This window comes from Etheostoma cragini, chromosome 2 (assembly GCF_013103735.1).
Source record: "Etheostoma cragini isolate CJK2018 chromosome 2, CSU_Ecrag_1.0, whole genome shotgun sequence".
NCBI classification, from domain to species: domain Eukaryota; kingdom Metazoa; phylum Chordata; class Actinopteri; order Perciformes; family Percidae; genus Etheostoma; species Etheostoma cragini.
Window position 1 is genome coordinate 26,710,479 of NC_048408.1, and position 11,267 is coordinate 26,721,745.

Below are 11,267 nucleotides of genomic sequence, written 5' to 3' on the forward strand. Positions count from 1 at the left end.
TTTTGGAAAATGGCTGCAATGAAACAAAGAGTGAAAAATTTAAAGGGGTCTGAATACTTTCCGTACCCACTGTATAGGTCTTTTATTGGCGTCAGACACAGTGTCCCAAAAGGGGGGGACACAGAAGAGGAAATCCCGAAAAATGTACAAAGTCATTGTCTTGACTAATCTGTTAGTAGAGTGATGTGTTTGACCAACAGTGGTGCGAGTGTCCTTTTCTGTACTATTGCATTATTTGGGGGCATATTGTAAACTTATAGTAACCTTCTTTTTCTTTTTTCAATATCTTTCTTTGAAATTGTTGATGTGATTCCAAAAGCCCAATTCAACACAATGGTCTGTATTTAACATGTGATGGAGAAATAAACCCTCCTTATCACTTCATACAGAAGAAATCAGTATCTGAGATATAGTGAATCTTTAGTGCATGAGGTAAACTCACAGTATCCTTCAATACACAAATCTCTGTCTCAACCTCCGGCTTTCTGTCTGTGCATCTTACTCACCTAATGGCCCATTGGGATTTGTCGTTTGCATGGAAATGAACCCAGGGAAACAAGTTGAGTACGTAAATAGCCTGACTCTGCTTTACTCCCATTAGATTTCCTGTGCAGAGGAGTTGACTGAGAGCATCATTGTTGCTAGGTAATGATTAATTAAACAGTACCTGTACTCATCTAAGTCACTGCTGCTTCTCTTAGACAAGAAGGTGCTCTACTGCATGCATGCTTGGTTCTCAACAGGTTATGTGGATGTATTTAGGTTTTATTCTACCGTGAGTCAAATGGTATAACTTAGCAATAGACAGAGCCAAACGAGCATTGGAAAATTTTGATTACGTTTTCTTTTTTTCTTTTTTCACCTTTGGACTTACAAACAGAGGGAGTCATTCTCTGTCTGTTGGAGCAGCATGTCTGGTTATGTGCTTACAAGAGATGCAAAATAAAAGCTAAATTGGATAAACATTAATGAGTCCCAAAGGCGAGTAAGATGTTTTCTCAAGGAACAAAGGACGCGGAGTGATGCAATGGCACTCGGCTACGGATCCAAGAAGTCGATTTCGTGTGACCAGGCGGTCACACCTGCTTCTTGGAACAATGAGGTCAGTAATGCTAATATTATAATACAGGCTATAGGCTACACATGTAGTCTGATCTGGAACCAAGTTATAAGTTAGTATACTAAATCCTTGCAGGCTTGGTTTTGGCCGATGAAAAACTGTAAAACTAATGTTAAGTGTTTAGGTTCATGATGTCTGGGGGCATACTTCAACGGGGGGGGCGGGGGGGGGGGGGGGGGGGGGGGGGGGGGGGGGGGGGGGGCATAATCCACTAGGAAAAATGTTCTGATATTCCCTCACTCAGATACAATAAGACACTTCAGACTGGATTTATCTAGCAGATTTTTTTTTCTAACCCAAAATAATGTGAAAGTGTTTCTCTGTTTTCTTAAGATGCAAACTAGTGACCTAGCTTTGGCTACACCCACCAGGAAGACCCGGTCCTTTAAGTGTCTTCTGGCCTTCCTCATCATCACCATCATCATTCTTGCAGCCACAGGAGCCACACTAGCCTGGTACTTCCTGGGTAAGGAGACTTCTCTCTTTCTCTTTATTTATTAATTGCATTCCAGTCAAGTTAGCTGCATGACTCTATTGACGGTAATATTGGTATATATGCTTTACAATAGATGCAATATGTATTATGTTATGTGTATCTTATATTCATGGTTCCTTGTTGATGACCTCTCGTAGCACAACCATTAGGCTGATATGTGTTGTTTGTTAATTTCTCAACAACTACACAACTATTGGATGGATTGCCATGCAATGTAATTCAGACACCCATGTCTCGCTCAGAATAAAATATAATATTCCATTCAATATTTCAGACATTCCCCTCAGCTTGAGCACAATTTTGTGTTTACTGCTAGTTAGCAAACATTATCATGCTAACACACTAAACTAAGATGATGACTATGGTAAATAGTAAACTTGATAAACATAAGCATTTTTAGCACTGTCATCATGTTAGCATGCTAGCATGTATTCTAGCATTCAGCTCAAAGCACTGCTGTGTCTCACAGAGCTGCTTGCATGGCTGTAGATTTTTACGTCTTGTTTAGGTCTATTTATGCTGTATTGATCTTCACACCTTTCTCTGTAACAGAACACAGAGTTTGGTTTTTGGAGCCTCGTGTCCAGCAACAGTACACGGCCTACCTGTCCATCCTCAACAGGAACTTCTCTGCTGATCTGTCCTCTCACAACAGCCCTGCATTCAAGAAAGAGGCCAAGGGAGTAGAGAACATGGTGAACAGGGATGTCTGTGATACTGATGTACACTAGATTGACTTGGTAAAAGGACCAAGACAGCTGTTGTTTTTTACATTTGTCCATGGCATTTTCAGAAGGCAATTACATTTTCTTTTTTTAAATATTCTTTTAACTCTATAAGACTACATGCTATAATACAAAGACCCAAAATTTCTTTAAGTGAAAATTGGGCAAGGAAGAATTCCCCTTTGGGCTGGGTTAGGTCTCTCTCAATCTAGAGAGAGAGAGCGAGAAAGAGAGAGAGAAAGAGACTGGGGGTTGAGGAAGAGACAGAGAAGCACAGCAACAATAATATCACTAACAACTATAATAAAAATGGAAATATGACTAATACCAAGAGCATCAAGCGTCAAGCAGGACTAAGGTGCAACCATGATCCGTGTGCAACCACATTCCAAGAATATCTTTGAGACCAGAAAGCATGAGAACCCTGGAGAAGATGCCAAGGTAGTAACATGCATTAAGGGGTCATGGATGTGCGTACAGATAGAGAGGAGCTAACTGTATTAGAGGAAGTCCCCTGGCAGTCTTAACCTAAAGCATCATAACTAGGGTCTGGTCCAAGGAAAACCTGAGCCATTGCTAATAATAAGCTTTATCAAAGAGGAAAGTCTTAAGCAACCTTACAATGTGGAGACGGGGTCTGCCTCACGAACCAAAACTGGAAGACAGTTTGAGAGGAGCTTATTAGCTGAAGGCTCTGTCTCCTAAAGTTCTTTTGGAGACTCTAGGAAGCACAAGTAACCCTGCATTCTGGGACTGCGGTGTTAGTGGGGTTATAGAGTAAGTAGTACTACTAAAAGTACTTTGAGCTGCCTGACCATTAGATAGACCTTTAGGCAAGAAGAATTCAAAATTCAATTCAGTTGGAAAACAACTTGATGAGAGTCATGTAGACAGGTGATATTGTTTTTCTTTGTTTTTCAGGTAATTCAAATAATGAAGGGGTCCAGTCTTTCTCGATACTTCAACTACACCACTGTTTTCGCCTTTGGGTACGTGGGTACAGTACAGTAACAATAACCAGTAGGAATAGAAGCAATGTGGGAGTGACAGAAGTTGCATACATACCACAGACAGTAAAAGAAGTGGACAATGTGACGCCATTGTTTTCAATGGAGATTGTCGATGTCTATTAGAAGCACTTTTTTGGAAATGGCTGAGCGTTACTGCGCAGCCTCCAACTGAGCTTGAAGATGCAGATGTGACATACTCGTCTGGTAGCTTTGCCAAGAGAATTGTTACGTGATAATATAGGCAAAGGCTAATCAATTTTTTCTGATCAAATTTTTTTAAATTTCTTTAATGTATTCAGCAAAGGTTATTTATTGATAACCAAAATGCTAGTTAAGTAATTCAACTAAAACATGTTATGTGAGTCAAAACTGCCTGCGAGCTTCTACTGACAATATGGAAATGTATCTACTGTGCGACAGCAAGTCGCTTGGCAATGGAGCCTTTCATATATTGTCATGTTTCTTTAGAAATAAACAACGGACAAAAAAAGTCTTTAACCGCTTCAGATATAAAGTTATTCACTGTCAAAGTGATGCCAAAATGAATGGCAAATAGTGGAATAAAGTAATGCTGATGGCGGGTGGCTTGATAGTATCGACATAGCTCTATAGGTGGTACGCTTTGTCAAGGCTGGCTTACCCCCTTGTTGACTACTTATAGTGGAAGATCGTAGTAAGAGGGAGAAAAAGAAACATCTGCTCACTCTGTTACCACATGTTGATACTGGTTAATACACAGTTCAGTCATTCATTTACTCAGGTTTGGTAATCAATGCTGTGCTGATTGACAACATCTATGACTTTTAGGCTCAGCCGCAGAACATGTGTCAACAGAAAAGTGGTTCCCTGTTTACCAGCTCAGAAACCAAAATTCAAACCTGTTGAACTTGATGGAATGTGGAATGTCACATTGGAATGTCATATCAAAGGAGTACTTGTAGTTTTGTTGTGTCTGTAAATTGTGTTGAAAGCTTGAATATTCAGCTCTGCACATGATTCCTAATTCTCTGTTAAATAATGTTTGAGAATCTGCAACATTCTCTGCAAGCGTAATGGTGCTCCAGACAGACCATAGGAATACACAGTACGTGGAGCATAAACTGTAAAAATTGCATCAACAAGACAAGGGAAAATGTCAGTGTTTCTCCTCCTTTCTGCAGAAGGTAATGCAGTTTGCTAAGATTAAGAATCTACAAGGGAACTTTTCCTCGAACACAAATTGTTTTTATTTTTTGACAACTGTATCTTTTATAGACAACTTTCCAACAATTCCAAATACGTCAGGGTAAATCATAAGGAAATGTAATTTAAAGGCTGCACAATGGAACCAGGCTTTAAAGACTGACCTAACATCAGCGGAGAACATTGTTTTGTTGAGCTCTTGGGGTGTGATTTGTCTTTTTGCTTCAGCGATGTAGAAGTGTACTTCATGGTGTGTCTGTAAACTGTGAGATCAGTCTATTGTGTGGTTACAGGTGCAGCAAAGCACACTTTTGACCACACCTTTAAACCATGGTTGGCAGTGAAACACTGCTTTTCGTCCTGAGAAATCACACTAACCATTTGCATCTTATATTGTTTGCCTCTTGTCATTTTGATGCATCTTTAACGACTTTGTGAATCTTGGTTTTGGGTTTGTTTCTGCAGAGAGGGGAGTGTTGTGGCTCACTTTTGGATAGTGATGTCTGTGCCCGTCAGTCATGTTGAGTGTGTCACACTGGAGAAAGTCACCATGAGTCTGGAGAATGGCCTGAGGGGGTACAAAGAGTCAGGGGAGAACAACACGGTCAGCTTCTGCGGATACATCCTACACTTCCCCTCGCTGTCTGTCAGTGGTGAGAGCAGAAGATAAGCAGTGTGTTGTGTGTGTGTGGGTGTGGGTGTGGGTGTAGGTGTGGGTGTGGGTGTGTGTGTGTAAGCCAGGGAAGAAAGATGAAAAAGTGAGAAACAGTGACTTAAAAAGTTTTTTTTACTTAAATGTCTCTTTTTGCATTCTTCTCCTTACAGAAACCGACTCCAAAGTTATAGAGCTTTTGAAAGCCTCATTTGGTATCCCACTTTATTTTCTTTTGCTTGTTAAGAATCTATTATTTTTATCAATCTTTCACTTTGATTTAACTTTAATTAGCATGAAGCACAATGTGCCCCACTTAATCAACTCTTTGAATATTTAATATTTCTCTTTTATTACAGTCCCATTTACTCTGCTTCAACATGTTGAGAAATCCAAAGCTTTACAGACCTGCTCTGACTAGTTAATAATGCTACGTTATGATTGGACAATGTTGTGTTTTATTCAATACAGTAGCTTTGGACGTAGAATCAAGGCAAAATTTGAATGCATTTCAACACAGACCTCAAATTAACCCAACTCTAATTCTTCATTCTTTTGGCATCTTTTCCAGACTGTTACCGCTACCAGAAGGTGGTGTCTAGCAGCCCCCTGGCTCTCCGTGGCCCCGACACGCAGCGCTCCTCCTGCCTGTGGCACCTCCAAGCCGCCCCTGGCTCCCAGCTGGAGCTCCAAATGGAGTGGCTACTGCCAGAGTGCCGGGACAGGCTGGTGGTATACAATTCACTCAGCCCCTCCGACACTTACCTCATCACATCGTGAGTTCCATCCACCGAGTTAGACAGATGTATTTATTTGCTTTTACGTATCAGGGTAATATTTGTTCTCTGCTGCCCATCAGGTATTGGTTGGTCCACCTCTAAAGAAAGTTGCATCATATTTAGCGCCCGTTTTTTTACGAGAAACTCACTTAGGAGTTACACTAACTATCCCTCTGTCTCTCTCTGTCCACCCCCTTCTCTGTCCTGCCAGTGTGTATGGCTGCAGCAGACTTGAGCGCGTGGTGCGTGTTCTGTCTTCAGGCGAGTGGATGACGGTGGTTTGGAAACAGGGTCTGTACAACTACAAGGACCCCTTCTCTCTGTCTGCACAGGCCTGGGGCCGCCAGGGTGAGACCACCTGAAAGCCCGGGCCTTCTTTTACTAGTTTGAAAAAGTTTCACACAGTGTTTCAGACACAGACTGAGAGGAGAGATTTTTCATCTTATGTTTTGTAGTTTAAACAAGTTAATGCCACAAAGCAGCATTGCGGATTGAAATACTTCTCCCTTTCTATTTCTTTCTATTTCTTAGACTGCAAGTCCACTATAGAGCTGAAGGCAGTATCAGGGGTCCAGGGGACACTGAGGACACCTTTCTTTCCCAGCTACTACCCCCCCGACACCAACTGTACATGGAGCTTTACTGTAAGACACTCCTTCTTCTATATGTCCACCACTTCTTGAGTGTTCAATAATTATTTAAGGCGTGTGTTTTGAACTTTATCGTATTTTGTTGTTCGTCGTCCTGTGGGTTTTCAGATGCCCAGTGTAGGGATGGGCTTGTCTCTGGAATTTGAGGGCTACGAGTTGAGCAGAGCCAGCTACAACCAGAATTGTACCCAGGGACAGTGGGTCATCCAGAACCGCAGGTAGGCTGTGCCACAATCAACCTGCAATATGAATATGCATTTACAAATGTTTCCATAAAACATAAATCTGTCTTCACTTTATACTTTGACTAATGAGCTGTGTGACTCTCGGCAAAACATGTATTTTGTGAACAGCTTCCACTTTTTTACAAAATAATGAAAACTTTTGAATTTCAGATAGAATTTTCAGGTTTTTCCCCCCAAAATTGCTTAGATAGAGAACAACTACCAAGATATGCACAAGTTATATATATATATATATATATATATATATATATATATATATATATATATATATATATGCAACCCAACTGCCACCTGCGTTGGGTTGGGTGTCTGACAGGAAGCACCTGTGCATATTAATAGTTTCCATACAGGCCATAATGCGCGGAAAGATCAGATAGTTCCACAATACAAAAAAAACATAAATTGATCAACCTAAAAAATTGAAGTTTTTCTTGATAGTGTCACATCATTCTACTCTGGAGCGAACAACAGGGGGCAGCAGCGTCCCATGTTAGCCTCCTTGGATTTCATGTGAGGCCATGCTTTTATTTCAATTTATAATTTTTACTTTTTTTTATCTCCAACTGATAAATCTTTTTACCTAATTGTTTTTCAAACCAGAATTTGGCCAGGATAGGATTGTCGTTAGTGCCATGGACAAACTAGTCAAGCGTCTTGCTTAAGGGCACTCTCCTATTAAAATAAGACTTTTCAAACCTGGGGGCTTCCACCAGAACGGTCGTCCAGTCTCTGCAGGGAAACCTCGAGTTTACACTTAAATTAGTCTCTGTTTTCAGACTGTGTGGCACCAGGGGCCTGCTGCCATACAAGGAACGCCTCTTCTTGCTCTCCACAACTGTCACTGTTGCCATGACATCACAGGTGTCACTCACAGGACCGGGTCTTCAGTTGCGCTACAGTGTCTTCAACCTATCAGATCGTAAGTTTTGGATGAAGGAGGGACCTCAAAGACATGTGGATCAATGAACTGCTAAGTAATGTTGGGTTCTACCTATTTCTATGACAGGTTTATTTTTTAAGGTTGTGTGTGCATGTGTTTTTGTGTGTTTTATAGCTTGCCCAGGCCGGTTTCTGTGCACTACTAATGGCCTGTGTGTTCCTGCCTGTGATGGAATCAAGGACTGTCCCAACGGTCTTGACGAGAGGAACTGTGGTAATAATTTTTGTCTAAAAGGAATTTATTCCCATAGTTTGTTTTCTGTTGAAACAGGAAAGTGACAGTGCGGGACAGAGTAAATGAATTGGTCGGATCACCATGCAAAGCCAATAAAGCCCAATTCATTTAGAAGTTCATGTATTTACTGTCAAATAATGTTGAGTTTTACAGATGTTCCAAAATGACTGAATTGCAGACATTGGGATGCAACAACACTCTTCAAGAAAAAGGACAGGGACCAACTGTCAGGGAGGAACCAAACATCCACCATCACCACCGTGTTGTCACACTGCAGAAGAAAAAAAGTTGCTATTTTCAAACACTGCTTAAGGCAGGATGTTTGAACGTCTGTAGCATGAGCCTTGTCAGCATGCTGCACACAAACGGCTGTCCTGAATGCCTGAGGGTGATCCTGATCTGATCTGATGGCATGGGCCTGTTCTTTCTAAATCTTTAGAATCTATTTGAATGACAACCAGTATATCTAACAATGTCAAAACCTGTTAGTTGTTGCAGCCTGTCAAGCCACAGTGCTATAATTGGTTTGGCTTTTTAGGTGTTACTATTGGTAGGAAATGGATTAGCCATTAATAAGATACTGTTTAATAAGGGGTTCACCATGTGACATAAAGCCATGAGAAAGTAAAAGCTTTTTGAATTGTTTTAGCATGCTTTGCAGAATGGTATATGATATGATATGAATAGTTTATGTAGCATACAAGCATAGATTGTATTTTATAAAAAGAGGAAAATACATTTTTCTTCACCCATTTTATCTTTTTTCCCCAGCAAAGATAGTAAAATGTGGCAAAATGCACTGCATCTGGTTATTCATGTATCCACCCTCAACACTCAAGTCTTAAATTATGAAACTGTAATGACAAATGACACAGTCATGGCACAGCAGACCACTTCTGTTTGCTAGTGAATTGCTGTATCTTTTCATATGCTGGACTTCTAAATGTTACAATGCCTTTCTGTTGTTTTTCTGGTACATTGCGTGTGCGTGTGCATGTGCGTGTGCGCGTGTGTGTTTCAGTGTGTGTGGCACAGTACCAGTGTCCAGAGGACAGTCAGTGTGTGGACTACTACAAAGTGTGTGACCAACTCCCAGACTGCCCGGAGGCAACAGATGAGATGAACTGTACTCATGGTAACACACTCAAACTCATCACAGTGCAACGTCAATCAAATCCTAAAATGTAATTTATACACCAAAAAAAAGGAACCAAAAAAACGAGGCAAGCACTCGCCTTTGACATTTCTTTTGAGACAATTATGTAGTTGAGATGTAAGGTTAGGATTCTAAAGGCTCTAAACAGCAGCAAAACCAACCATTAAACATGTGTGTGCGTGTGTGTGTGTGTGTGTGTGTGTGTGTGTGTGTGTGTGTGTGTGTGTGTGTGCAGGTGTGAAGTGTACAGATATGACCTATGTTTGCACTGATGGAACGTGTCTGAAAAAGCCGAACCCGGAGTGTGACTTTGTCACCGACTGCCCCGACGCCTCAGATGAGACAGAGTGTGGTGAGATGATCCCCACCATAAGAACCTAGTTTTCATGTTTTAATTTCACCACTTAATTCAGATTTGGACTTTATATATTGACCGTTTATAAGTCATATAAAGTCAATGAAATCAGATTTAAGTCTTTGCACTTTTTATTTTGATCTGGTTTTGTTTGCCCCATTGGTATTAAGAAGAATTGGATGTACTGGATTAGAACTCTAAAGCATTTTGGTCTTTTTTCCTTTCCAATGCAACTATGCTGATTCTATTTACATATGTTGAGCAATCTTTCCTGCTGTCTATATTTTCAGCTGTTTGTTTTAATATTTCTTGTGTGTATTCAGATTGCGGCCTGAGACAGTTCTCCAGCCGTATTGTCGGGGGGGCCAATGCCACAGAGGGGGAGTGGCCATGGCAGGCCAGCCTTCAGGTGCGGGGTTCCCACATCTGCGGGGGCGCGCTAATCTCCAGCCAATGGGTGGTGTCTGCTGCCCACTGTTTCTATGACGACCGGTAGGTGCAGGAAAAGAGGGAAGGAAGTGGTCTGTAAATCGAGGTGTTAAGCTGCTTTTTCAAAACAAAAACAGTTTGAGGGACTTTTTGGCAAAAATCTAAAGCTTTTATTCAGCTAAAAAGGTTTATTCGTTGAAGTTGATGAAGCACTTCAAGCATTTTAACATTTTTTTTTGTTTTTTTTACTTCCAAACTTTTTTTATGTTCAGTCCTTTGCTGTTTAGAGTTTACCTGTAACAGCCTGTGTGTTAGAAAAGCCAGCGTATTTATGTGTGTACACTCATGTCTTTGAAAGCCAGACTGCGCTGGCTGGACCATGACCAAAACTTTTTCACTCAGGAGAGACATGTTTGCAGATATGCAAATGAGGTTTATTGTACAGCTCAATAAAAGTTGTTGGCGATTAGACTCCATCGCTATACAAATATTTTGTATACGTATATAGGGGTAGAGAACCATCAGACCCCGGATGGAATCTAGATACCGGTGGTGGTGACGAAGGAGCTGGAAGACCAGAGCAAAGGAAGCTCCGGACCGGTCAGCTGGAGTAGATGACTGGAGGTGGAGGGTTGCACTCTTTGCCTGCAACAACCGCTGATATCAAAGGGAGAAAATTATTTTTTTAAGGCAGGGCTGTGACTCTGTGATTGGCCCTTGCAAGTTGTGTATGATTCTGATTGGTTTAGCAGGAAGGTGAACGCCTACAACAGCTGATTCAAATTAGGTAGAGCATTGATTAAGAGTTAGGTCTTCCTTTAATCGGGAGAGACTAGTTGCAAATATGCGACAGTTTGACACGCATGATAACATGTACATTTATTTGGATAACATCTGAATTGATTTAAGAGTGCATCAATTAAAAGTTAGGTCTTCCTGAAAGATTTTACGCTGAGCTACATAACTGCAACATCCTGTTGAGGATTAAACATTCTTTACTCTTAATGTTCTTTGTATGGGGATGAAAAGGTTGTGCCGCATTTAGTGAGTGTTTAAGTTTCTAGAGACTTTTGTTGGTTTGTTGGTAGTCTCGCATTGCCACACTTTCCTCCACAGCGCTGTGGAGGAGCATTCCAGGATGGGAGAAAAACATGCTCAGGTTTATTTGCATTTCTTTAAACCAATCACAATCCTCAGGGGCAGCGCTAATCACGGGCGGAGCCACGGTGACTCTGCAAATATAGCCTTGGGAAGGAACTTGTGTTGGTGGAACGTGTACGTTCAAAAGTTGTTT

The 11,267-nt window shown here is 41.1% G+C and overlaps 1 protein-coding gene across 1 annotated transcript in view; it reads left to right on the top strand.

Annotated features, from left to right (window-relative positions):
• Window positions 1-733: 733 nt before the first annotated feature.
• The window catches only part of LOC117952291 (transmembrane protease serine 6), a 14,429-nt gene continuing 3,895 nt past the window's right edge, over window positions 734-11,267 (top strand). Inside the window, exons 1-15 of the mRNA XM_034884437.1 lie at window positions 734-1,102; window positions 1,454-1,586; window positions 2,169-2,311; window positions 3,263-3,330; window positions 4,999-5,186; window positions 5,359-5,400; window positions 5,757-5,961; window positions 6,176-6,312; window positions 6,496-6,608; window positions 6,723-6,832; window positions 7,636-7,778; window positions 7,914-8,012; window positions 9,055-9,168; window positions 9,425-9,541; window positions 9,868-10,036. Coding sequence (XP_034740328.1) covers window positions 1,028-1,102; window positions 1,454-1,586; window positions 2,169-2,311; window positions 3,263-3,330; window positions 4,999-5,186; window positions 5,359-5,400; window positions 5,757-5,961; window positions 6,176-6,312; window positions 6,496-6,608; window positions 6,723-6,832; window positions 7,636-7,778; window positions 7,914-8,012; window positions 9,055-9,168; window positions 9,425-9,541; window positions 9,868-10,036 — 1,856 coding nt within the window. The 5' untranslated portion in view covers window positions 734-1,027. The remainder of the gene's footprint in view (window positions 1,103-1,453; window positions 1,587-2,168; window positions 2,312-3,262; window positions 3,331-4,998; window positions 5,187-5,358; window positions 5,401-5,756; window positions 5,962-6,175; window positions 6,313-6,495; window positions 6,609-6,722; window positions 6,833-7,635; window positions 7,779-7,913; window positions 8,013-9,054; window positions 9,169-9,424; window positions 9,542-9,867; window positions 10,037-11,267) is intronic.